General features: G+C 35.8%; 1 protein-coding gene across 1 annotated transcript; it reads left to right on the top strand.

The window, feature by feature from the left end:
- Positions 1-1,826: 1,826 nt before the first annotated feature.
- On the top strand, positions 1,827-26,743 carry LOC123566481 (G kinase-anchoring protein 1-like). Its single transcript, XM_045360619.2, has 10 exons — positions 1,827-2,099; positions 7,768-7,893; positions 8,738-8,815; positions 10,818-10,956; positions 12,302-12,438; positions 13,028-13,129; positions 17,411-17,474; positions 20,454-20,524; positions 25,568-25,645; positions 26,516-26,743. Exons 1-10 carry the CDS (start codon positions 1,920-1,922, stop codon positions 26,531-26,533), a joined length of 993 nt encoding a protein of 330 aa, XP_045216554.1. The 5' UTR covers positions 1,827-1,919; the 3' UTR covers positions 26,534-26,743.
- Positions 26,744-27,754: the final 1,011 nt, after the last annotated feature.

The following is a 27,754-nucleotide window of genomic DNA, read 5'->3' as shown; positions in this document are numbered from 1 at the left end:
TAATGTTAAGAAGTGAAGAAGCTCTCAATGTAGTTCTAGTTAATTTTAATGATTATGTTTGGGAAGAAAAGTTTAAAGTTAGTTCTAAGCTCACGTTGTTTGTATTTAAGCCCGACTATCAATAAGATCTTTATCTTGTAGGCCTATATATTTATCAATTCTTAAATAGTTAGATAGTTAAATAAAAGGAGTTATATATAATATGACTAAATATGAAATGATACATTTGAACACAATCAGTTTAAATGGGTAGATGCTATTTTTCTGTTATAAATCATTGACGTAGGAATGATCTCAAAATTTGGGGCGTGGGGAGGAATGAGGGGGCAAATCTTGGAAGGACCGGCAAGTTAAACTTACTTACCCCCTACACATATTTCCCTGAAAATAATTTCGCAACCAAAAAAAAAAAAACACTTTCTCTTATTGACAGTAGACATCGTCTTCTTCAGTAATCACCTCACTCTGAAAGGGTATACTCCAAGGGCGTAGGAGCTGGGGCGGCAGGGGCGGCGCCCGCCGCCCCAATATTTCGAGGAGCGGCGAAATGCCGAACTCGTAAATTTTTGAAAAGGCTAAAAAATATAATTGAAAATAAATACAGCGGTCTTCCATTTATCATGAAGTGCATCGGCGACTGATATGTACACAGAATCTTGTCATATCACCGACACCTTGCTAGATCACCTTGGTGACAGGATATTGTACAAAATCGATAATCCGCAACGAGCAAGGTCGCCGTACTTTCATGCCCCGCAGACTCGGATTATAGGCAATACATTAATTTAATTAATGAAAGTTAATCGTTTTTAATTGTTTACTGCCAAAATTACAATTAATTGCAATTAATGTTGTGTCTCAAATTCTCCCGACAAAGGAAAGTATCTTGAGTAAAACACAAACGCAAATCGGGATCTTTAGATGTCTCTACATAAAATATATTAAATTAAATATTTTTGACACTTAAACATGTTGTTTGAAAATCAAAGGCACCAATCATAATGATTAAATTCAACGCATAAAATGTAGAAAAATCCTCATAGATTTTACAGATCTAGTAAAATTAACAAGTATTACAGCTTCTACATAAAAATATAAAAGGCCAATCAGCCTCGCAATTTTGCATTTCCAAATCGATCATTTGGTAAAAAGAACCCTCAATGGTTCAAAGAAAACAGTGAATTGCGTTTTACCTTTATAATGCCATTTAATGACTAAAATGCTGTTAGGATTGGATTACCCCTTTAAGTCAGGGTCTTGTGCTCGATCCCCTACTTAGACATTACTGGTTTTACCCTGGCAAGACATTGTCCGTATCTAACATCGTACCGCCATTACAGTGTTTAAACATAGTAATCTGTAAATAGGGATGAAAACTCGAAAAAAAAATCGAGTATGTTCAACAGATACTGAGCAGTCCAAGAAGTCGCCAAATTGCACCATTTACTCTAACTATATGCAAAATTTTCCCGGGGCCACCCCGGACCCCGTTCATAGGAGGGGGACACCCCCTCCCAAACCCACCCCCTCCGCCGCCCCAATGCCCAAATCGTCCCTACGCCCCTGTGGAGTAACTCGCGATTTGACATCACATCAATTATAGGTTCCTACATCTATGACATGTTCTCTCAAATTGGCCTTTTTACCTTTTGCCATCTACTTTTCTTTTTTTGTCAAAAGTTGGGGACAAAACATTCGCTCCTCTCCCCTTCCTTTCAAATTTAATGGGGGTCCCACGAACGTTTATAACTGACTAAAAAAAGTATGTAGCAATAGTTAGCAACAGGGGCTGAGTTCGATTAACTGTTCACAAGTGAATTCCAAATTACCAATCAAGCAGGACTTCACTCGCTGAGACTGAGCCTCTGAGGAGACACATTTCTTCGAATTTTACGTATATTTTGCATTTTAAGAAAAGAATGGCATCAATCAAGGTACAGAAATCAAGGTTCGCACTTCTTAAGATCGAGGATGATGATTCGGACGATGGACAAAGGAAGGACTCACAATCTGGGAAGAAAAGCGCCGGTCAAACAAACGCGCAGAAAAAGAAAAACAAGAAGAAAAAACAACAGCAAAACCAAGCAGAAATAGATGAAGTATGTTGCTTTTGCATAAATATATTGTAAATGTATAATTTTGTGGCAATTTATGATCTTAATTCTTATAATAAACTGGAAGAAAATTACTTTTAATTATGCAATATCATATTGCTCGGATATGTTCAGAATTCGGATGAGTATGTAACTAGGGTTCTCCCCAGGCCCTTTCAGCCAGGTGGTGTGCCCGGCTTAATTATCTTAGCTCCCAGCTATAAAATTTCAATATGTAAATTTTTATTTCATTGATCCCATTTAATTGATCCTTTTTAAACATGCAGTGTTTTTTTTCGGGTCGATTTGGGGCCGAAGTTTGGCACCATGGCAATACCAGTGAGAAATAGTATTGTTTTTTTTTTCCCAATTTTACCTCCAAAATTCCCAATTGAAAGTTGGAAAAAATGCCTGAAAATTTTCACAACATGACACAAAAAGTAGGTTTCGAAATCCATTATATTGATGTTTATATTTATGGTTTTTGTATCGTAAAAATTCAATTGTAGTTACTTCCCATTAACAGGTCAGAGAGATGGCCTGTTTGCACCAGCTGGTTCATTTGAACCAGGCTGGTCCAAGTGACCCATAACAAGACATGTACACATGCAGTGTCCAACAAATTTATAATTTTGCTACCAGAATTTTTTTCTAGTTGCCGAAAAATTTAAACCCCGACAGTATAAACTTGATGTGAGAATCAATGGGGTCTGAAACAATGTTTGGTTGAAAATTTGAAAACATCAAAATAAACCTGTGTGTTTGTTTCCAGTTCTGCAGACACATTCCCGTCATATTAGTCTAGGTTTTTTGGAAAAGGGCCCCTGGTCAAATTTGGAATTTTTTCACATGGTGAATTGTCAAAATTAATCATATTAGTTTAAAACTTTATTTTCAAGTTTTATGGTAAGCATTCAGATGCATTAAAAAATTTTAAGTATCCCCAAGTGAAATTTAGAGATTTTTTTTTCCAAGTTGCTGGTTCTAGACAGACCTTGTAAAAAATAACTACTACTTTGTCATGTTCAAACTCTTGTTTACACTAAGTAAGTTTCCATGTCAATAACAACTGCATTTTCCAAACAGTAGAGTGTGTGTGCATTTGAAGGGAAAAAATCAGGTCGCGAAAATAAGTGACATTTGATTTTAATGGTGAAAAAATTAAAAACTAAAACGAAAACACGTTTTCCTTGCTTTAATCAATAAATGGTAATGTATTTACGTGTTTTGAGATGTTTTTACATACAAAACATACAATATTCTGGCAGAATCATGTATTTAATTTTTGCCAAGGTGCAGACGGTCATGTCGCTAAAAATAGAAACAAGTTGGTTTTTCCAGAATTTTTTTGGATTTAATTAGCGAACAAAACAATCAAAATTGGATATAAATTTGGATTTTTCTCTTTGGATTGGGAATTGTTTCCTTAATTTGGAGAAAATGGATAGGGAATTTTTATTGGGCCGAAATTCGGCCCCGTGAGACAGGTGGGTAAAGCCCTGGCTTTACATATTTGATACGCGTGGTCAGTTGTTGTTTATTGCAAGCTATAATCGAGGAAATGACCAGATGTTGATTTTGTAAAATATACAATGACCGGGCTACTAAAGTTTTAAATTTATGGTTGCCCGGCGGGCTTACGTCGGGACTTTTTTGGTAGCCCGACGAAAATTTCTGGTAGCCCGCGGGCTCCGGGCAATGGATTTGTCGGACACTGCACATGGGCCTAATGAACAGTATTCATCATAAATATCAAATTGTGATGGAAAATATGCGCTTAGAAACACATTCGCAATCTTGTTTTGACGTGTATGCTTACTTCTGAGCATGCAGTTCATGCTCAGACAAGATATATGAACTGCCTTGACTAGATTTTTGCTGCAGAACGAAGGTAATATGGAACAGATTTAAAACTGTCAGTAAAGCAGGATTTATTTGCATTGAATTTACGGTATTTTTCAACTTTTATACATTATTTTGCTGTGTTTCATCAGTTCGCCACCATTTTGCAATTTTCCCAGCTGTATTATGATCATGTGACTGAAAGCTGGCGAAACTGAAAATAGTATAAAGGGAGATAAATGTTGCCATATTTTAGTTACGGATGCAGGGGGTTACGAATATACGGTTGCATCTCCAATCAGCGGAAGTCAGTGTGTTTTCTTCGTACTTTATCTCTTGGATTTTACAAATGGCCAAAATAAAGATTTTCCAACAGCTACATATTGTATTTTAAGAATTTTGTAAAATCTATGGTGACCTTTAAGTGTACAAAATAACGTACTTGTTTGCAAAGCGATTTGCAGATTGTTGTAAGTGTCAAATTCATTGAAATTTTGTTGCATTGCATAAGTAAAAGTCCAATAAATCATAAAATGTTCATACCACGATGCGAATATCCACACAATGATTGTTAGTCCTCTTCTAAAACCAGAAAACCAGTGCGTCTCGTGATTTATGGTTCATTAGGCCTAAGTATACATGTCTTATTATGGGTCAATTGAACTAACCTGGTTCAAACTAACCAAGGTCTGAGCCTGGTTCAAAAAGGCCATCTCTCTGACCAGATTAAGCCACGTCATTGAAAGGGCATGATGAAGTAAGCGTCTACTGACGCTTAATGTGCCGTCTACAATTGTAAGTATTATATACAAAGAAAATCAATAAAAGTGACACCAAAAGTGTGTCAAAATTGATGTCTTTTCATCAGACAAACCTTAAAACTACAGATTTGTTTACCGCTCAAATTATTACACCTACAATGGCTGTGTCTAGTCAATTTGAAACCGAAAGTAAAAATATGGAAAAACTTACAATAACAGTGTCAGTGATGACTAATTCAGATAACGATCTAAGTTATAATGAAACATGTGATACAGTCATGTCTGTTGTAATTGCAAGCTCAATGAGAGATGAATATTTGCTTGTAGAAGAATTTTTTTTATTTGTAATGAATAAATACTGATAACTTTACTATCTTTTACCATAAAACTTGCCTAAAAAGTGTTGTTAGTTTATTAATTCTGAGATAAAAAAATCCCAATTTTGGTGTTTTACGATGCACCAATTGTAAAAGCCCCGGCCCCATTCCCAAAACAGTGGAAAAAAACACTGACATGAAATATATACATTCAACCTATTGATCTTCGAGTTAACTTTCATGCTCAAAAAAGATGATAGTTTATTATTTATAATGCTTTTTTCAGCAATTCCTTTATCAGGCTAACCATAAAAATTACTAGATAATTTCTTACATCAAATATTATATAAATATGTGCAGTCAGTATGATGAATATTTTGACTTGGCTAATGCCTTGCTCCACCTTTGTCATACTGACCCCATATATTTCGGATTATGGTCAAAATGTACCCAAACCAAAATGTACCCACATGGTAAAGTCAAAATGTCCCCAAAAATACCAAAATTAACCCGCTTGGTTAGGTTAAAATGTACCCAAAAAAGTAAAAATGTACCCACTATTAAAAGTATCAAATGTACCCATGAATTCCAGGTGATGTAATATTTTAAATGTAAGGTTTTAATTCAGTGTTATAGAAGTTATAAAACCAGTTTTAACATAATCATTGATTAGTTTTCACACCTTCAGCAGCTGAGCAGAGTACGTTCTGCACCCTATATTTCCAAGGAGGGTCATTAAGGATTACATGGTGTAATAGCCATATTTCGTATCTTGTAACTGGATGGTAATATCTAAATGCAATTTGGTCACTTTAAAGACAGTCAAAATTAAAAACGTTTCACCGAGAGATTTTTCGAATTTTATCATTTTTAGGGGAGATAATCGGTATTGAAGTTAACATTGATGCCTATGGGAAATATTTGATTTCTTTGATTATGGGAATCTGAGCTTGAGTTTCGAGAAAATTTTGCGGTAGAAAGCTGCATTATATGATTCTGATACAAATATAAAAAAGAAATCGAAAAGTCACCGTAGGGAAAACGAGAAAATTAATTTTTCTAGTTTTCAGGGGAGATAATTCATGAAAACCCAAAATTATCAGGGGAGGAAATTTTTGAGAACTTCTGTCACTATATAACTTGTCAATATGCACCTTATTTCTTTCGTTTGACATTTTCAAAGCTTACATTATCAAGTTGTATGTACGCTTTTGGTGAAATTGAGGCCTATTACGGGTAGTCATCCTTAACACACCTAATTAATAATTAGCAGGAAGGTAAACAAAGACATATTTTGCTTATATTGTAGAGCTTCCAGGCAAGGTATTACTGTAAACTTAGATACATACTTATATTTACATGGTAAATCATTTGAAATCATCACAGACATATATGTGAAGGACACAAATGTACATCAGTACTTAAAATATTCTTCATCACATCCGAACTCATGTAAGCGCAGTATACCATTTAGCCAGGCTAAAAGAAACAGACATATCATTTCTGATAATACAAAGTTTTATAACATTTTACCTGAATTACGACAATACTTTATTGAGAGGAACTATCCCACCATATATTATTATTCCCTGACAAAGGCATGTAGCAAAAATGTTGGAATATAAGTAAATTGTAAATTGACTGCATGTTCGGTTTTTTATCCACTACATTGTAAACTTGCGAAAAATATGTTGTTTTTGAAATTGTTATCTAGGCAGCTGGCTCACAAAGGGATTTTCCTCTGTGACTGTGGAAAAAAATTAAAGACAGTAAATTCATACCACTGTTTTCTTGAGACCTTCAGATCTGTGATTCTTGCAGAGTCAGAATCCAAAATAGAAATTATACACTAAGCAGTAATGACACTTCACAATAAAAAAATGAATTATCACAGTGAAACTGGAAACAAATTAAAAATCTTGTTGCTGACCAAGATTGATGAAAAAAGTTTTAAGATACAGGATTGGGCGGGATTCAATTGTCTGTCTTTGTATGCCAAACAATACTGCCGTCAGCATCCACACATTCAAGTGATGTCAAAGGATTGAATTTTAAATATATTACAATATGCCACCAGTTTTGGGATAAACACACTGAAATGTGTTAAGCTTTTAAATAGCAATATTGTCTAGTTGTATGGTATATATCAACAATATTATCTAGTTGTATAGCATTTATCAGCAGTATTGTCTAGTTGTATGGTATATATCAACAATATTGTCTAGTTGTATAGCATTTATCAGCAGTATTGTCTAGTTGTATGGTATATATCAGCAATATTGTCTAGTTGTATAGCATTTATCAGCAGTATTGTTTAGTTGTATGGTATATATCAGCAATATTGTCTAGTTGTATAGCATATATCAGCAGTATTGTCTAGTTGTATGGTACATATCAGCAATATTGTCTAGTTGTATAGCATTTATCAGCAGTATTGTCTAGTTGTATGGTACATATCAGCAATATTGTCTAGTTGTATAGCATTTATCAGCAGTATTGTCTAGTTGTATAGCATTTATCAGCAGTGTTGTCTAGTTGTATAGCATATATCAGCAGTATTGTCTAGTTGTATGGTACATATCAGCAATATTGTCTAGTTGTATAGCATTTATCAGCAGTATTGTCTAGTTGTATGGTACATATCAGCAATATTGTCTAGTTGTATAGCATTTATCAGCAGTATTGTCTAGTTGTATAGCATTTATCAGCAGTGTTGTCTAGTTGTATGGTATATATCAACAATATTATTTGCAGTTGAAGCACTTAGCCTTTGGTGTACCAGCCAAAAATCAGACTCACTCTGGATCAGGACATCACCAAGTAAATGGTAGCAGTGTCCCAGATAAACAGTGGGATGAATGGCAGAAACTTGATACTGAGGTAAATTTCTTGATAAAAATCAATAATATTGATATATATTGTCAACTGTTATATACAGTTATAGTGGAGATTTGTTTTGGTTTATTTGTCTCTTATAATTATGCAAGTATAAACAGCTTTTCTAAGAACTTTTTTAACCTTTAGCCTGCTGCCGGCAAGTGATTCTGCCTTTGCGACCAGTGCAGACCAAGATCAGCCTGCACATCTGTGCAGTCTGATCATGGTCTGCACTGTTCGCTATTCAGTCAGTAAATTTTCAGTGAACACCCCTTCGAATAATAAATGGTACTGCCCAAATTGAATGATAGACCAGTCCATTATAGAAATTTAGCAGGGTAAAGGTTAATTCACCTGAGCAAGAAGAGATCATGATGAACTTTCAGAACTGCTTGTTAGTTTTTCACAAAACATGTAATTCTTTGATAAACCCCTCTCCTACTGACAGCTTTGCTCCACTTGACACAGAAGCCATTAGACTTAAACATACGGAAACTGTTAATAGCTACTTCTCACAAACCACTTAAAGGATATTCTCAAATTTTTAGCTCCATTATTCGGAGAATAGGGGTGCTATTCTACTCAAGTTGGCATCGGCATGAGATTTTTTGGTTTAAGTATTTTGGCAACCTTTGTTTTTCTGTCATGTCTTTGTTACTATTGTTTACATCTTACTGTAAGTTCACATAAACATTGTCCAGCATACAAAGTATGTGTAGAGGCTGGGCCCATTATACCCAAGGTCAGGGTCACCAAGGTGTTATACTTGGGTTATTTTTAAGGTTAAAGTTTTTCGGCAACCTTTGTTTTTCTGTCATATCTTTGTTAATATTGCTTCTATTTTCAGTATGCAGCAGACACATTTGAAAAAGATCTTCAGCAAGCTTTGTTAATGAGTAAACTAGAAAATGAACAACAGAAACAGGTAATATTTTCCTAATAAAAGCATAGAATGAAATACAAGTTTGCACTACTCAACCATGCACTGGCATCGCTATTACTGTCATTGTTGGCATCACGCCTTTGTTCAAGTTTTGCGTATAAGTTCATATCTCAGTAACTAAGCATGCATTGGATGGAAACTTCTCACAATGCCTTTTAGTCAAATACTTATTAAGGCCCATTTCAATATACGAAAAAAATTGCCATGATGAAAGATTAATTTGTAATATATATTGTAATAAGATAATTCAGTTAATATAAATTCTGGCCATGTGCGACTTATGATATGTCAGACAGTGAAGGGCTTTGTAACATGGACAGCTCTTGTTCAAATAGAAGAACTTTTGTAATCACTCTCTCATCGGCATCAGCGTCTAGTTTTGTATGTAAAAAGGTTTCTCAAAAGCTACTTGTTAAAAACTTCACATATGTATTTGGCATCATAAGATTACATGACATGACAGGTTACATAACTCATGTGTATTTTTATCAGATTTATGCCCCTTTTTACAAAATTTGGTTTAGAATTTGCGTGTAAGAAGATTTCTCAGAACCTTCTGGACCAGAATGCTTTCAAACTTCAAACATGTTTTCAGCAACATGTAATGAACTTTGAGGACAAAAAATTAGTTCTAGGTTTTATTTTGGCACAGTTATGCCCCTTTTTAACATAGAAAGGTTATGGAAGCTTTGCATATTAAAGTATGTTTCTGACCAAATGATTTCAAGTTCTACACATCTTTTTAGCATCTGAGATGACTTCAGAGCAGGTTTAATAACTCCGAACTACATTTTTGCAAAGTTATGCCCCTTTTTCACTTAGGAATGTTGCTGAAAATATTACATATAAGCAGGTTGCTCAGGAAGTACTGTACTAAATCAGTACAAATGCTTTTAGACTATTCAAAATCTTTGGCACCACAAGAAAATTACTGTCTTCTTGCCAACATTTTAGAGTAATCACAAATCAGGAATTTTACTTTTCTTGTCACTCAGGTGACAAGCTTGTGCTTCTGTTTACTCAAAAGTCAGCCTGAAATTTTTAGCTGAAATATTCGAAGAATAGTCTAGCTATTCTACTCACCCTAGCGTCGGCGTCAAACCTTGGTTAAAGTTTTGCATGCAAGTACATATGGCTATCATTTAAAGGCATATAGCTTTGAAACTTACTTTTTCTTTTTCTAGGTCAATTACCAACCTCACTGGGTCAAGTCCCATAACTCTGACATGTATTTTGGCCAAATTATGCCCCCATTTGGACTTAGAAATTACTGGTTAAAGTTTTACCTGCAGGTTTCTATCTCCAAAACTAATGCAGATATTAAATTGAAACTTCACATGTGTCTTTGGGGTTATGAAATTAGTTAATAGCATCAAGTCCCATAACACTGACATGCATTTTGGCCAAATTATGCCCCCTTTTGGACTTAGAAAATCCTGGTTAAAGTTTTGTGTGCAAGTACATATAGCTATTACTTAAAGGCATATAGATTTGAAACTTATTTTTTCTTTTTCTAGATCAATTACCAACCTCATTGCATCAAGTCCCATAACTCTGACATGTATTTTGGGAAAATTATGCCCAGTTTTGGACTTAAAAAACTTCTGGTTAAAGTTTTGGTTGAAACTCTATCGATATTTTAACATTCGATTAATATTCCTGCTTCTGTGACAACAATTCGAATAGTCAAGCACTGACTGTTAACAGACAGCTCTTGTTCTTGTTGCTTGTTGGTGTACGCCAGGTTCGATAAAATGAATTGACTCACTGTACTTATTGTCAAAACTCCAGAAGCGTCCATTCAGTAACAAATATTCTTTGTCCGTTTTAATGCTTAGAGTAACTTTCATGCTTCTGACCTTTATCGTTGCCCACCAGCTGGCTATTTAGCAATTTAGCTTGTCCTACAAAATTTTACCTTTCAGGGGCAAGCAGGCATATCTCTATTTCTAACATTGCAATACTGTATATTTTGTTTCCAAAGCAACCCAAAAATGGCACAGACAAACAGAAAGGTGATGGGGATGTAAAAGAGAATAAGAAGAAGAAAAAGAAAGAAAAACAAGCAATGTCTCTAGAAGAATTTAACAGACAATCACAGGAGAAAAAATCACATTCAGATGGTAAGCAGATAAACAGAAAGCTTTAAAGTCTATTTTTACTGTCAAATTTATTTACTGAATCATAAATTATTGTAACATACTAAAAAGCTATATAAAAACTAAAGGGTATTGGCATTTTACTATATTTTATAACTCATTCTGCACATTTATATCCATCTTCTTGCTACATATTTTATTCCGAATACAAATCATAGTGTGTTTTGTGCGGAAGCCATCCAGCTGGATTGTGAACAGTTGGTGATTCTACCCTTGTGCCTGTCTGTGATGAAAAAATGCCCAGAGGGGTACCAGGGATCTTCTCAGCTATCTAAAGCCAGAACATCACCATATGACAAATTATTGTGTGATGTGAAACCCAACAAAAATAATACAAAAATTTTCATTTCAATACAAAAGATTTCATTTAAACTATTGTGTGTTCAAAAACATGGAAGTATAAATAATGCCTTTCAAGAGCTTTGTTATATGATGTTTGAGGTAGGAAATGTCCAGTAGAGCAGATCTTTGTGCAACTTTACAACTTTATAACAGAACTGAGGTTTACAGTTTGCAGTTTATTACAAAATGTAGGTTTACAGTATGCAGTTGTGCAGTTTATTACGGAACTGAGGTTTACAGTATACATTTTAATGCAGAGCAAGTTTTACAGTCTGCAGTTTATTACAAAATAGAGGTTTGCAGTTTATGCAGGTTATTACAGAACTGAGGTTTACAGTATACATTTTAATGCAGAGCAAAGTTTTACAGTCTGCAGTTTATTACAAAATAGAGGTTTGCAGTTTATGCAGGTTTATTACAGAACTGAGGTTTACAGGTTGAATTTTAATGAGCAGACTTAAAGTTTGAACTGTTACAAGTTTATTACAGAATCTGAGGTTTGCAGTTTGCAGTTTTCAGACTGGGTTACAGTTACATGCAGAAATGTAGTCTGTTATACATATATTGAGTTATTACAGAACTGAGGTTAACAGTATACATTTTAATGCAGAGCAAAGTTTTACAGTCTGCAGTTTATTACAAAATAGAGGTTTGCAGTTTATGCAGGTTATTACAGAACTGAGGTTTACAGTATACATTTTAATGCAGAGCAAAGTTTTACAGTCTGCAGTTTATTACAAAATAGAGGTTTGCAGTTTATGCAGGTTATTACAGAACTGAGGTTTACAGGTTGCAATTTATTACTGAGTACAGATTTAAAGTTTGAACTGTATAAAGTTTATTACAGATCTGAGGTTTGCAGTTTGCAGTCCTTTCAGATCTGGAGTTGACAGTTTAATGCAGAAATGGGTCTTGTTACACACAATATTGATATATCCTGTTTTGGTAGTGAATGCTTATATTTCAGAACTTGATGTACCTCCCTCACCAGTCTCCACAACTAAAGTGCCTCCACCAGCCTCAGATACAAAATTCTTTGATACTGTAGAAAGTGATGTAAACAGAATACTCAGGCAAGAAAAAATGCAGGAAGAATATAAAAAGGTATTGATTACAGTTTTCAAAATAATCATTTTCGTTTTTGCCATTTGTGCAGGCAAATAAATACTAGTAAAAAGAAATCTTACTTGCCAGATATTTTTAGGGAATTAGCAAAGCTTTTCCCTTGCCAGTAGGACAGTAATTTTTGTCCAGTTGTCCCCAGTCTATCCTACCATGATACAAAATCAAGTCCACTTTGTATTTTCAACCTTCAGACGGATTCTCAGATAACACAATAATGATGCAACATACAGATTGCAATTTTAGGCTATGTCTGTTCAAGGTCATGGTTTGAGATCAAAGGTCAGATAGTGCTAAGGCAGTACTTCTTGTCTTCTCTGTAACTTTTACATTCTTTTGCACAGTCAAGGTTGCACAGCGAGATGAAGGATCATGTACACAGAATTGCATGTTGTGATTTCTCCCTTGAAGGATTTTGTTATTATCTTAGAATAATTAGGTGAGGTGCAGAATTCAACTGTCAGCTATTCAAGTATACTAAATAGAATGTTATGTAAATTGGTTGTTACGCTACTTAAAGCTCATTTTAAAGACTGTCAGACATAACCTCCAATTTGTCTTTTTTTTTCAGCAATATGCAGCAGAATCAGTAATTACAGCAAAATATCAGGAACAGATTAATAAGATGGAGAAAGAAGTGGAGTTTTTAAGAGCAACAATGAAGAAACAAGAGGTATAAAAGAATAAGCTATAGGCTGTTTATCTCTGACATTTTCTTAAGGTGCTTTTATGGTTTTGTCCTAACAAAATGCTGCTTTTAAATCAAAGCCAGGTATTTATACATAACAATATACATAAGACTTTGATGGGATATTGCAGCAAGCATGTTTGAAGATATTTCCCTGTATTAGAAGATGGGAAGTTACTGTATAAATTTGCTTTTAAAACCGGACAGTAGTTTTGCCCCCTTTTATACAAAGTTTCTTTGCAGCTGTTGTCAAACCATTATGTGTCTCTTGGAGCTTACATTCATCTAAAGAAGCTTTTCTACAGTATTTCAGTTCTTCAACCTAACCAGTATTCCTGGATTCTGTAACTTGCGCTCTGCACATCATTTACAACGCCTCTACATAAATCATAGGTGGAAGATTTTATTTTCTACCATATTTCATTCGCTTAAATCAACATGGAGAATATTTGCCTTGCCCTTGAATTTTATTGGCAACCTGTCAATTTTAAGCATCAAACATTATTGTAGACTATATGTTATTTTCAGATATTGCTTCTTAAATGCAAGAGTTTATATTAATTAAAATATGACTGGGATTAGAAATTAAAAGCTTCTCTGTAGTTGAATATGCTGTTGTCAAGGTCATATTAGCACGTGTGCTGATAAAATCCACTAAGTGTAATAATGTTGGCATGTATGTGCTTCAGGTCTATTTCATGTTGGCAAATGTCTTTCAAAATATGTGTTTCAGATTTATTTCATGTTGTCGTATTATGGGTGCTTTAAGTTTGGCATATGTGTGGTTCAGGTTCATAATAGTATGTTTGCTTCAAGTTTGGCATATGTGTGGTTCAGGTTCATAATAGTATGTTTGCTTCAAGTTTGGCATATGTGTGGTTCAAGTTCACAATAGTATGCTTGCTTCAAGTTCGGCATATGTGTGGTTCAGGTTCATGTTAGTATGCTTGCTTCAAGTTTGGCATATATGTGGTTCAAGTTCATAATAGTATGCTTGCTTCAAATTTGGCATATGTGTGGTTCAAGTTCATAATAGTATGCTTGCTTCAAGTTTGGCATATGTGTGGTTCAAGTTCATAATAGTATGCTTGCTTCAAGTTTGGCATATGTGTGGTTCAGGTTCATGTTAGTATGCTTGCTTCAAGTTTGGCATATATGTGGTTCAAGTTCATAATAGTATGCTTGCTTCAAGTTTGGCATATGTGTGGTTCAAGTTCATAATAGTATGCTTGCTTCAAGTTTGGCATATGTGTGGTTCAGGTTCATGTTAGTATGCTTGCTTTAAGTTCGGCATATATGTGGTTCAGGTTCATGTTAGTATGTGTGCTTCAAGTTCATATTGGAATATATGTGTACACATAGACCATTTGTTTGAGGTAACTGATTTTTAGGATCAAATTGAAAAAGTGTCACTGAACCATGAGGGCACTTGTCATGTTTAATTATGTACTTTTAAATGTCATTTTTCAAGACAATGTACTACAAGAGTGCGTTTTAATGTAACCACAAATCTGTTGGCAGGTTTATATATATATCATAAGTGCAGTACTTTAGAAAATTAAACTATGCATAGGTAGTTTTTATTCTGTTTGCATAAATCTTGTAGAGAAATTTCTTATTTAAATTTTGTGGTCAGGTACATGTTGTAGACTGATAGACTGCTGCTTCAGCACACATTATGATGTATCATATTTACAAGTTATTTTGGTCTCATCCTTGAAAAGTGCATTTTTCTTGGGAAAACATAATTAAATTACATAGAAATGCAGATAAGACCTGATCACAATCTATACAATAATAAATATTATTATCCTGTCACTTGCAGTATTTTCGACCCGATATCAGGGTGCCGTATATCTTTTTTGATATACCGTCAGTTGATCATGTGACCAGTGATATACGGTCAGTTGATCATGTGACCTTATGATCGATATTGTTGTCATAAGAAATTTTGCATTGAAACCATCACCATTGTGTTGGAAATGTCCGAACTAAAAAAATGAGTGGTCAAATACTGGGTTTTTATTCAGAAACGAAGAAGTTATTGCAATTTTGTCGGTAATTACGTCATTATACAAGTGACGTCATTACGAATATGACGTCATTAAAACGGTTGTCGCACACTTATTTTTGTAATATGAATTGCCAAATATCGGAAAATGAAGTAATGACAAGATAAATAGAATAATAGGTTAGTGCCCAAGATGAAGAAAGTTTATCTGGCTCGGCTCCGCTCCGGACGTTATCAGGTTCGCCTTCGGCTCACCCGATAACATCCTCCACCTCGCGAGATAAACTTTCTCATCTACGGCACTAACCTATTATTCTCTATTTATTCCTCTTCAAAGAAAAGAAAAAATATTATTTAGTTATGGTATTTCAGTTGGTCTTTCAGTCAGTTTGTTGATTGGAAGACTTGTTTGTCAGTCAGAAGCTGGTGAATACTAGGGTTTGCAACTGAAAAATCAGTGGATTTTTGTCTATGTTCAGCGAGTAAGCCCTGTTGTGGTCAGAGGTGGCTGAATGGGACGTGTATTGTGGTCACAGTCACTTTCTGAGTTTTTTTCTTTTTCTTTTTTTTTGGTGTGTTGGGTTTAACGTCACACCAGCAACACTGTAGGGCATAAAGCAGCTTTTTATGGAAGACCCCAGTTGCACTTTGGCACAGGACAGCACTTCGATAAAACTACAGACTTCCATTAAGCCAGCTGTTTGGCTTCTTCATATGCAAGAATTCTACATAGGTGGGCAGGTGGTCTAGTGGTAACACGCTTGACTGTCAATCCAGAGGTCCGGGGTTTGAATCCCGGTCAAGGCACTGGAAATTTCTGAGATTCTCTTAAGTGTCTCCCATCTAACTAAGAGGCCTGTGCTGCTTCTTCCCAGGAAAGACGTCTTCGCATGTATCGGTGCTATACACCGGGCACGTTAAAGAACCAGACCGTCTGTTTGCAAAGAGCTAGGCTAAGTTAGCTGGACAAGCCTGTATCTAAAAAGAATTTCTCTCTATCTGTTCTAGGGGCTTTATCTCACTCTGTTCGTCTGGTCAGATCACTTTGTGTCTGTACTAGTAGAGAATGAATTTTTTGCGCACTGTGTGGCTGCATTTGCTATATGTAAAGTGCCTTTAAACATGTTTATCATGAAAAGGGCGCTATAGAAATCTGGTATAATATATACATCCCAAGTGAGGTTTAGAACCCACAACAGTGAGGGGTAAGTGATTCCCTGTCAGAGACCCAAACTACTTGCCACAGAGGCTCCTGAGCATTATCCAGGGCACTTTTGGACACACTGCTTTCAGACGTCATAGGACTAATGTTGTAAAAGAAAATATTCCAGTATCTAACTGAAAATGTTAACTGGTTGTTTTAGTTGCTTTTTAATGCCCCCACTTTGGGGGGGGGGGGGCATATAGATTTGCCCTTGTCCATCCATGCTTCCTTCCATCCGTCCTTCCGAGAATGTTGTGTTGCGCCTAGCTCCAAAAGTATTTGACGTAGAGTCACAAAACTTTACAGGAATGTTGGTCAGCATGTGTAGTTGTGCACCTGGGGTTTCACGTCTGGATTCATTCAGTCGTGTAGGAGCTATGGCCCCTGACTTTGTAAAAATTGGTCATTTTAGTGTTGTGTCGCGCCTAGCTCCAAAAGTATTTGACCTAGAGTCTCCAAAATTTACAGGAATGTTGGTCAGCATGTGCAGTTGTGCACCTGAGGTTTCCTGTCCGGATTCATTCAGTCCTGTAGGAGCTATGGCCCCTGACTTAGTTTAAAATTGGTCATTTCAATGTTGGTTGCGTGTAGCTCCAAAAGTATTTGTCCTAGAGTCACCAATGTTTACAGGAATGTTGGTAAGCATGTGCAGTTGTGCACCTGGGGTTTCGCATCCAGATTGATTCAGTCTTGTAGGAGTTATGGCCACTGACTTGGTTAAAAAATGGTCATTTTAATGTTGTGTCGTGCGTAGCTCCGAAAGTATTTGACCTAGAGTCACCAAAGTTTACAGGAATGTTGGTCAGCATGGGCAGTTGTGCACCTGGGGTTTCGCGTTTGGATTCATTCAGTATTGTAGAAGTTATGGCCCCTGACCTAGGAAAAAATTGTCATTCTAATGTTTTGTTGCACGTATTGTTTTCCCAAAGTTGATCTGTGTCCTTTATCATGTAGTCCCATGGACACATTTCTAGTTGAAAATAGAATTTCTTGTTGGTCCTGTTTAATTCATACTGAATATTTTAACAGTGCTTAATTTGCATACTTTCAGGAAGAGCTGAAACAAGTAAAGAAAAGAAATAAACAGTTGTGTGTTATTTTAGCACAAGGTGAAAGTAAGTGTTCTGTCTTCATCAAATATTAAAAATTTGTTTACAATATTTTGTAATTTTTTCGGAAAAAAACTGTTCTTGTCTACTTTGAAGTGCAAATGAGTTATTCTTGCTGAGAATTTATTATCATATGTTTAGTTTGATGCTTTTGTATTAATCCTTCAAGTATAAAACTCACTTTTTTTATTAAAGATGTAACAAGACAGTGCCGTAGCCAGACACAAATTTTAACCGAGGCAACCTAGGGGGATCCGGGGGCATGCCTCCCGGATTTTTTCCCCAGGACGTCTCTGGTGCGGTCTGAAGCACTCTCAAACTGTTTTATATCACAGTAAAATCGTCCCTTTAGCCCTATATTTCACAGAACGTTCATATTTTAAGAAAAAATATATTTATAACAAGGATAATTGGGGATTTAACCTATTCTAATATAGTCTCGGATACAATCATTCAAAGTTTGTAATTGAAAGGCAATAAAATCAGAAAACCATCAGTAAGACATACAACATGCTTGTTTAGCTCACCTGTCACAAAGTGGCGTCCGTCGTCCGTGCGTCCGTGGACGTCCGTTCGTTCGTCCGTCCGTAAACTTTTGCTTGTGACCACTCTAGATGTCACATTTTTCATGGGATCTTTATGAAAGTTGGTCAGAATGTTTATCTTGATAATATCTAGGTCAAGTTCGAAACTGGATCATGTGTGGTCAAAAACTGGGTCAGTAGGTCTTAAAATAGAAAAACCTTGTGACCTGTCTAGAGGCCATACTTTTCAATAGATCTTCATGAAAGTTGGTCAGAATGTTCACCTTGATGATATCTAGGTCAATTTTGAAACTGGGTCACATGCCTTTAAAAACTAGATCTTTAGGTCAAATAATAGAAAACCTCGTGACCTCTCTAGAGGCCATATTTTTCAAGGGATCTTCATGAAAATTGGGTCATGTGGGGACAGGTGAGTGATTCAGGACCATCATGGTCCTCTTGTTTAGTATACTAGTAGTTTATTAGTTTATAACCCGGGAGGGGGTAGGTACTGGAGGGGGACTGTGTCCATGTTGGTGTAAAGATAACTATGAAATGGTGGCCTCTGGTGCATTTTTTTGGTCTGAATTTTAAGGTATTGGAGGGGATTCCACTTCAGTTTAGTGGTGATCAGATGGTTCTCTTATTTTGAAATACAGATACGAAATGGTGGCCTATGGTGCATTGTTTGGTCTAAAATTTGAGGTACTGTAGGGGGGTCTTCTCAATTTAGGGGGTCAGGGGGCTCTCCCCCTGGAAAAAATGAATTACAAGTATGAAATGGTGGCCTCTAGTGCCTTTTTTTTGGTCTGAATTTTAAGGTATGGAAGGGGATTCACCCTCATTTTCAGGGGGCTTTTCCCCTGAAACATTTTGAAAATTCAGTATGAAATAGTGACCTCTGATGCATTTTGGATTTAAATTTGATAAATATAATACACAATTGGGTTCGACTTTGATGAGTAGTTCACTTCTCAGCCAACTTTGGGGAGGTGGAGAGGGGGGGGGGGGCGTGGACAAGGCTATCAATATGGCTGTTAGGATTTCCGCCTCACCTTGCCTCAATGATGTCATGAGGCAGATATATTATGTTATATTCTCATGATATTAATATACTTCTCTGAACTTTTATAACTGAAATTTTCATCAGTGTGAAAGGCCTACTTTTTACTCTTCTTTTGTTTTTGCCTCTCAAATTTTAACCGAGGCAACTGCCTCGGTTTGCCTCAGTGTGGCTACGGCGCTGCAAGATTTTAATTTGTATTAGGAAAATTGAACTTTACTTCTAGGATTTATTAGTCGCATTGAATTTTAATTGTATTTAATTGGACATCATCTTCTATAAATAGTTTTATTTACATTTTTCCTGTTATTGGGGTCTCTTTTGTTACAGGAAATTGTTCCTTTAAAAGATGTGGTTTCTAGAAATATAATATTTAAAAAAAAATTTCCTCAGTATGAAAGATACACAACTTTCTATTTTCGTGTTACATCTGATCTTGTGATATTTGATTATTATGAGAACTGCTACCTAAAGAAAACACCCAATGCGGAACATTAGTCAGTTACTTCCCCTGATTATGTCCAAGAAGTAGATTTGTCCTTCCTCTGTTTTTATCGTTGACGTCTTTGTAATTTTCAAAAGCAATATCAGTACTAAATTTCATTGGATTGGAAAAAGTTTAAGGACAGGTTTTCTTTTAGTGGCCCTTTGCTAAATTTAGGTTTGATTAATCATTTTTATTTAGAAAACTACACATAAAAAGCATATTTATTTTGACCAACCGCAACATCTTAGATAAAGGTTATAACGAAAAAGTCAGAGGAATCCAACTGAAAAGGAACAATGTAATATTTGGTTATCCTTGCGCTTTATCATACAACTTTTCAAGGGAAGTAACAAGCTAATGTTCCTCATTAGAAAGCAGATCTTATTTAGCGAAGTAAATAGGATAATAATAGGATAATCATTTTAAAAGATCTAGCTGATCTTTTGATTAGTAAAATGGGTAATAAATTGTGTACCGCCCAAATATTGCAGGAAATTACACTGCCAATGTCTGAAATTTGCATTGCATTTCTTGTATTCATGAAATTATTAAAAAATTGTGAAGGTCTGATAAATTTTACACTTTCACAAGAACGACTATATCATGTAGAGTGATGTAGCATGAAAGTAGAATTGAATATAAGTGATGGTCACTGGTAATATGGAAACATGATGGATATAGAAACAAACAAGAACTAGAAAATGATCTGTTTGAAGGTGCATGTTCTTTAGTCAAGTTTCAGCACACACAATTTGGTGTCTATGGTAGAATGTATAACAAATGCCCCTATTGGCAAGAGACTTCCACTACAGGGCAATAGCATTGTTCAGCAGGAAATAAGGGCCTATACTGTTTCAATGTGGAATTTTCCATTCTGCGAAAATTTGTTTTAAATACTTTGAAAATTTCAGTGAAAGACAAGGCGGAAGTATTAATGCAAGTTGATCAACTAACTGGCGTTAAAGATGAACTCACAGAACAGGTATTTAGTGTGGATTATCATCTTTTTAGCTGACCTCACCTGAGCCAAAGGCTCATGGTGGGATTTTGTGACCGCTCAATGTCCGTCGTGCGTCCGTCAACATTTTCTAAAAAAATCTTCTTGAAAACCACTGGACAGAATTATATCAAACTTCACAGAAATGATCCTTGGGTGGTCCCCTTCCAAAATTGTTCAAAGAATTTAATTTCATGGAGAACTCAAGGTGTGGAGCCTTGATATTTGGCATATGACATCATGTAATGGTCCTCTATGAAGATTGTTCAGATTGTGCCCCTGGGGTCAAAAGAGGCCCCACCCCAGGGGTCCCAACTTTTACTTATACATATAGGAAAAAAACTTTAAAATTCTTCTTGTCTAAAACCACAAGACCTAGGCCTTTGATATTTGGTATGGGATATTGCCTTGAGGTCCTCTACCAAAATTGTTCATATTACCCCGAGATGAAAAGAGGCCCTGCCCTGGGGGTGTGAGGGTCTCCAGTTTTACAAAGACTTGTATAGGAAAAGTCTTCAAAAATCTTCTCACCTGAAACTGCAAGGCCTAGTCTTTTGATATTTGGTATGTTGCTTGCATTGCCTTGTGGTCCTCTATCAAAATTGTTCAAATTATGCCCCTGGGGTGAAAAGAGGCCCTGCCCAGGGGGTCCCAAATTTAACATAGATTTATATAGGGGGGAAAATCTTCTTGTCTGAAATTTAAAGGCCTAGTCCTTTGATATTTGGTATGTAGCTTTGCCTAGTTGATGTCTAACAAGTTTGTTCAAATTATTCCCCTGGGGTGAAAAGAGGCCCCACCCTGGGGGTCACTTGTTATATGAGTTGTATAGGGATAAATGCTTTAAAAATTATCAGATCATATTTCCAAAACTGTTTAATTATAATTACCTGATGACCCCAAATGATTAGGGGTCACTTGACTGTGACCTTGACCTACTGACCTACTTTTTTGTTTTTAGCTCACCTGTCACATAGTGACAAGGTGAGCTTTTGTGATCACCCTTCATCTGTTGTCCTTCCGTCCATGCGTCAACAATTTCTTGTCTGCACGATAGTGGTTTCATTTATGATTTTATTTTAACCAAACTTGCACACAACTTGTATCACCATAAGATCTCGTTTCCTTTCTTGAACTGGCCTGATCCCATTGTGGGTTCCAGAGTTATGGCCCCTGAAAGGGCCAAAATAAGCTATTTTGACCTTATCTGCACAATAGCAGCTTTATTGATAACTTGATTTTTACCAAACTGGCACACAACTTGTATCACCATAAGATGTTGGTTCCTTTCTTGAACTGGCCAGATTCCAATATGGGTTCCAGAGTTATGGGCCCTGAAAGGGCCAGAATTAGCTATTTTGACCTTGTCTGCACAATAGCAGCTTCATTTACGATTTGATTTTAACCAAACCTGCACACAACTTATATCACCATAAGATCTTGGTTCCTTTCTTCAACTGGCAAAATTCCATTATGGGTTCCAGAGTTATGGCCCCTAAAAGGGCCAGAATTAGCTATTTTGACCTTGTCTGCACAATAGCAGCTTCATTTATGATTTGAATTTAATCAAACTTGCACAAAACTTGTGTCACCATAAGATCTCGGTTCCTTTTTTAAACCGGCCAGATCCCTTAATGGGTTCCAGAGTTATGGCCCCTGAAAGGGCCAAAATTAGCTATTTTGACCTTGTCTGCACAATAGCAGCTTCATTTATGATTTGATTTTAACCAAACTTGCACACAACTTGTATTACCACAAGATCTTGGTTCCTTATTTGAACTGGCCAGATTCCATCATGGGTTCCAGAGTTATGGCCCCTTAAAGGTCCAAAATTAGCTATTCAACAACAATAAATCTTGGATTTCATGACAAATCCGATCCAGTCGTAGGTTCCAGAGTTATTTTATATCTGATTACCTCCCCTGATTGTAATCAAAATGGATTTATATCAGTAAGTACTTATAGGACTTATTTGAAATTTCATTATTGTCATTAGTTGGACTGAGCCAATCAGGGTAGATAACTATGGACTGATTTTTTGTCAAATTACCTCCCTTTTTTTCAAATTAAAATTGGTATATCTCCATAACTAATGAAGATACTGATCTGAAATTTCATTTATGTCAACAGATTTTTTTGGCAGATCCTTCTTTTGTTCACTTACAATAATTGTTTTTTTAATTACTTCCCTTTTACGTTACTATAAATAGCTTATTTTTAGTATCTTTTTTATTATTGGCGTAGGTGTATTTTGACATATCTGTACCTTGTTAGAATTTTTTTTTCTTTTTGGTTAAATTTCTTCCCTTTGTTGTTCCTGTCCTTTGCACTTAGATATTTTTTCTGAGGACCTTCTTGTCCTCAAGTGCAATGATAACAGGTGAGCGATATAGGGCCATCATGGCCCTCTTGTTTAAGATACAGCCTTGAAATTTGGATCACATGTACAGTTTTGCACACCGATCTTAAAACTGACTTTCTGTGACCATGAATTTGACCTACTGACTTACTTTATTAGCTCACCTGTCAAATAGTGACAAGGTGAGCTCTTGTTATCACCCTTCGTCCGTCCGTGCGTCCGTCAACAATTTCTTGTCTGCACTATAGTGGTTTCATTTATGATTTTATTTTAACCAAACTTGCACACAACTTGTATCACCATAAGATCTCGGTTCCTTTCTTGAACTGGCCAGATCCCATTATGGGTTCCAGAGTTATGGCCCCTGAAAGGGCCAAAATTAGCTGTTTTGACCTTGTCTGCACAGTAGCAGCTTTATTTATCATTTGATTTTAACTAGACTTGCACACAACTTGTATCACCATAAGATTTTGGTTCCTTTTTAAACTGGCCAGAATCCATTATGGGTTCCAGAGTTATGGCCCCTGAAAGGGCCAGAATTAGCTATTTTGACCTTGTCTGCACAATAGCAGCTTCATTTATGATTTGAATTTAATCAAACTTGCACAAAACTTGTGTCACCATAAGATCTCGGTTCCTTTCTTGAACCGGCCAGATCCCTTAATGGGTTCCAGAGTTATGGCCCCTGAAAGGGCCAAAATTAGCTATTTTGACCTTGTCTGCACAATAGCAGCTTCATTTATGATTTGATTTTAACCAAACTTGCACACAACTTGTATCACCACAAGATCTTGTTTCCTTTCTTGAACTGGCGAGATTCCTCATGGGTTCCAGAGTTATGGCCCCTTAAAGGTCCAAAATTGGTTATTTTGGCTTTTGCAGCCATATAGAGACTTCATTTATGGTTTTAAATCTGATACAAACTTCCAAAATATCTTCAACAACATTAAATCTTGGATTCCATGACAAATCAGATCCAATCGTAGGTTCCAGAGGTATTTTATATCTGATTACCTCCCCTGATTGTAATCAAAATGGATTTATATCAGTAAGTACTTATAGGACTTATTTGAAATTTCATTATTGTTATTAGTTGGACTGAGACAATCAGGGTAGATAACTATGGACTGATTTTATGTCAAATTACCTCCCTTTATTTCAGATTAAAATGGGTATATCTCCATAACTAATGAAGATACTGATCTGAAATTTCATTTATGTCAACAGATTTATTTGGAAGATCCTTCTTTTGTTCACTTACAATATTTTTTTTTAATTACTTCCCTTTTACGTTACTATAAATAGCATACTTTTAGTAACTTTTTAGCTCACCTGTCACATAGTGACAAGGTGAGTTTTTGTGATCACCCTTCGTCCGTCGTCAGTGCGTCCGTCCGTCAGTCAACAATTTCTTGTCTGCACGATAGTGGTTTCATTTATGATTTTATTTTAACCAAACTGGCACACAACTTGTATCACCATAAGATCTCGGTTCCTTTCTTGAACTGGCCAGATCCCATTATGGGTTCCAGAGTCATGGCCCCTGAAAGGGCCAGAATTAGCTATTTTGACCTTTTCTGCACAATAGCAGCTTTATTTATGATTTAATTTTTACCAAACTGGCACACAACTTGTATCACCATAAGATCTTGGTTCCTTTCTTGAACTGGCCAGATCCCATCATGGGTTCCAGAGTTATGGCCCCTTAAAGGTCCAAAATTGGCTATTTTGGCTTTTGCAGCCATATAGAGACTTCATTTATGGTTTTATTTGATACAAACTTCCAAAATATCTTCAACAACAATAAATCTTGGATTCCATGATAAATCAGATCCAATCGTAGATTCCAGAGTTATTTTATATCTGATTACCTCCCCTGATTGTAGTCAAAATGGATTTATATCAGTAAGTACTTATAGGACTTATTTGAAATTTCATTGTTGTCATTAGTTGGACTGAGCCAATCAAAGTAGATAACTATGGACTGATTTTATGTCAAATTACCTCCCTTTATTTCAAATTAAAATTGGTATATCTCCATAACTAATGAAGATACTGATCTGAAATTTCATTTATGTCGACAGATTTATTTGGCAGTTTCTTCTTTTGATCACTTACAATAATTTACTTTTAATAACTTCCCTTTTACGTTAATATAAATAGCTTATTTTAGTAACTTTTTTACTATTGGCTGTAGGGAAAAATTGAGACCACTTTTCTACGGTACATCATGGATGGTACCTCCAATTTTTAGGTGTATTTTGACATATCTGTACCTTGTAAGAATTTTTTTTTCTTTTTGGTTAGATTCCTTTCCTTTGTTGTTCCTGTCTTTTGAACTTAGATATTTTTTCTGACGACCTTCTTGTCCTCAAGTGCAATGATAACAGGTGAGCGATATAGGGCCATCATGGCCCTCTTGTAATATTTTAGCATCAGTTTGCCATTTTAAACATGTGGCTCATATTACTGAGGTGAGCGATTCAGGGTCATCATGACTGTCTTGTTTAAGAACTGCCATGCAAGCTGGATACAAGACTGAAAATTGATTGAAAGTGCCTACATAGTTTTCACTGTAGGGTGCAGGAGTTCATGTAACCATTTCTACATATCTGAGTGTTTATATATTGCAGACAAGAACACCAGTGACAATGTTTTCACTTTTTCAGGTATCTGAACTGACAGCGGAGTTAGAGAAAGAAAGATCTAAAGTTCATTCATTAAAAGCTGAACTGGACAAATTAAAGGTAAACTGTGGTTTCACATTATCTATTGATGTATGTCAGATGTTGATTTGGGCTTAGTTTACAACTAACCCAAGCGTAGTTAACAACTCATTTGGGCTTAGTTTACAGCTAATCCAAGCGTAGTTAACAACTCATTTGGGCTTAGTTTAAAACTCATCCGAGCTTCATTTACAACTAATACAAGTGTAGTTTACAACTTAACTGGGCTTATTTTACAATTAATCCGGAATTAGTTAACAACTTATTTTTTTATTCAGCTTAGTGTACAACTCAGAGCTTAGTGTACAACTCCTTTGAGCTTAGTGTACAACTCACCTGAGCTTAGTTAACAGATGATTTGAGCCTAATTTACATCCAAGCTTAGTTTACAGCTCATCCAAGCTAAGCTTAGTTTACAGCTCATCCAAGCTTAGTTTACAGCTCATCCAAGCTTAGTTTACAGCTCATCCGAGCAATGATTCAGCTCATCTCAGCAGGAAGCATTCAGAAATTCTTAGAACTTAATGATAAGGGAAAGCAATGGCAAATTGTTGATTAGACCTCTTGGTTCATATTATTGTGCTTTACATACAACTGAGTTGTCTTGGCATGTTATGTTTTGATTTTGAGAAGGAATACGATATCATTACTGGTGAAAAATGATGGTTCGTCACCTTAGCGTAAAAAGTGAGTAAGTCCTTCTTTAAGTCATTGCAGTTATCCACTTCTTGCGTTGAGGTGACAGTATACCTTAATTCCCTGGCTAATATTAAACTGAGGCTGTTTGCAGTCAGTGATTCAGGGTGGCTAGAGGGTAAATGGTGATACAATCACAGCATGTTTGATATACTTCATTTGTCTAATGTCTAATAAATATTACTTTCATTGCAGGGTAGCAAACACAAATGATAGATTCAAGTGTTTTAAACTGGAAGAATAAAGACAGTGCATGTAAATGGAAGGACCAGTGACATTTCTATAGCATAGCTGACTTTTTAAAGGGCATTCAGAGTTCATGACAGATATCTTTCAATTTGTTGCTTGGCAACTGTTTTACATCAAGCAACATATCATTATTGCCATATTCTCTAATTTTCACAATAAAGTATGGAAAAATTATGTTGTTTCATTGTTTAAATGTGTTCTTTATCCCATAATGTGAGCAGCTGATACATTTATTTCTGAAAGGAAAATTTGTGTAAAATAGTAGACAAAAACTGTAAGTGCTGATTGTGATAGAATGTTATTTTACATCTCTTTTGCAGAGAACTTGTGCAGTTTTTAGCTCACCTGTCACATAGTGACAAGGTGAGCTTTTGTGATCACCCTTCATCTGTCGTCAGTCCGTGCATCAACAATTTCTTGTCTGCACGATAGTGGTTCCATTTATGATTTTATTTTGACCAAACTTGCACACAATTTGTATCACCATAAGATCTCAGTTCCTTTCTTGAACTGGCTAGATCCCATTATGGGTTCCAGAGTTATGGCCCCTGAAAGGGCCAAAATAAGCTATTTTGACCTTGTCTGCACAATAGCAGCTTTATTTATGATTTGATTTTTACCAAACTTGCACACAACTTGTATCACCATAAGATCTTGGTTCCTTTTTTAGCTCATCTGAATTTTTGAAAAAAAATGAGTTATTGTCATCACTTGAGCGGTTGTCGGCCTTGCCTGGTTAAGTTTTATATTTAGGTCAGCTTTTCTCCTAAACTATCAAAGCTATTGCTTTGAAACTTGGAATACTTGTTCACCATCATAAGCTGACCCTGTATAGCAAGAAACATAACTCCATCTTGGTTTTTGCAAGATTTATGGCCCCTTTTGTACTTAGAAAATATCAGATTTCTTGGTTAAGTTTTATGTTTAGGTCAACTTTTCTCCTAAACTATCAAAGCTATTGCTTTGAAACTTGGATTACTTGTTCACCATCATAAGCAGACCCTGTACATCAAGAAACATAACTCCATCTTGCTTTTTGCAAGATTTATTGCCCCTTTTGGACTTAGAAAATCAGTTTTCTTGGTTAAGTTTTATGTTTAGGTCAGCTTTTATCCTAAACTATCAAAGCTATTGCTTTAAAACTTGCAACACTTGTTCACCATCATAAGTTGACCCTGTACAGCA

Source organism: Mercenaria mercenaria, chromosome 8 (genome assembly GCF_021730395.1).
Source record: "Mercenaria mercenaria strain notata chromosome 8, MADL_Memer_1, whole genome shotgun sequence".
Lineage (NCBI taxonomy): Eukaryota > Metazoa > Mollusca > Bivalvia > Venerida > Veneridae > Mercenaria > Mercenaria mercenaria.
The sequence above is the reverse complement of the archived record's forward strand: the minus strand, read 5'-3'. Positions and strand labels throughout refer to the sequence as shown.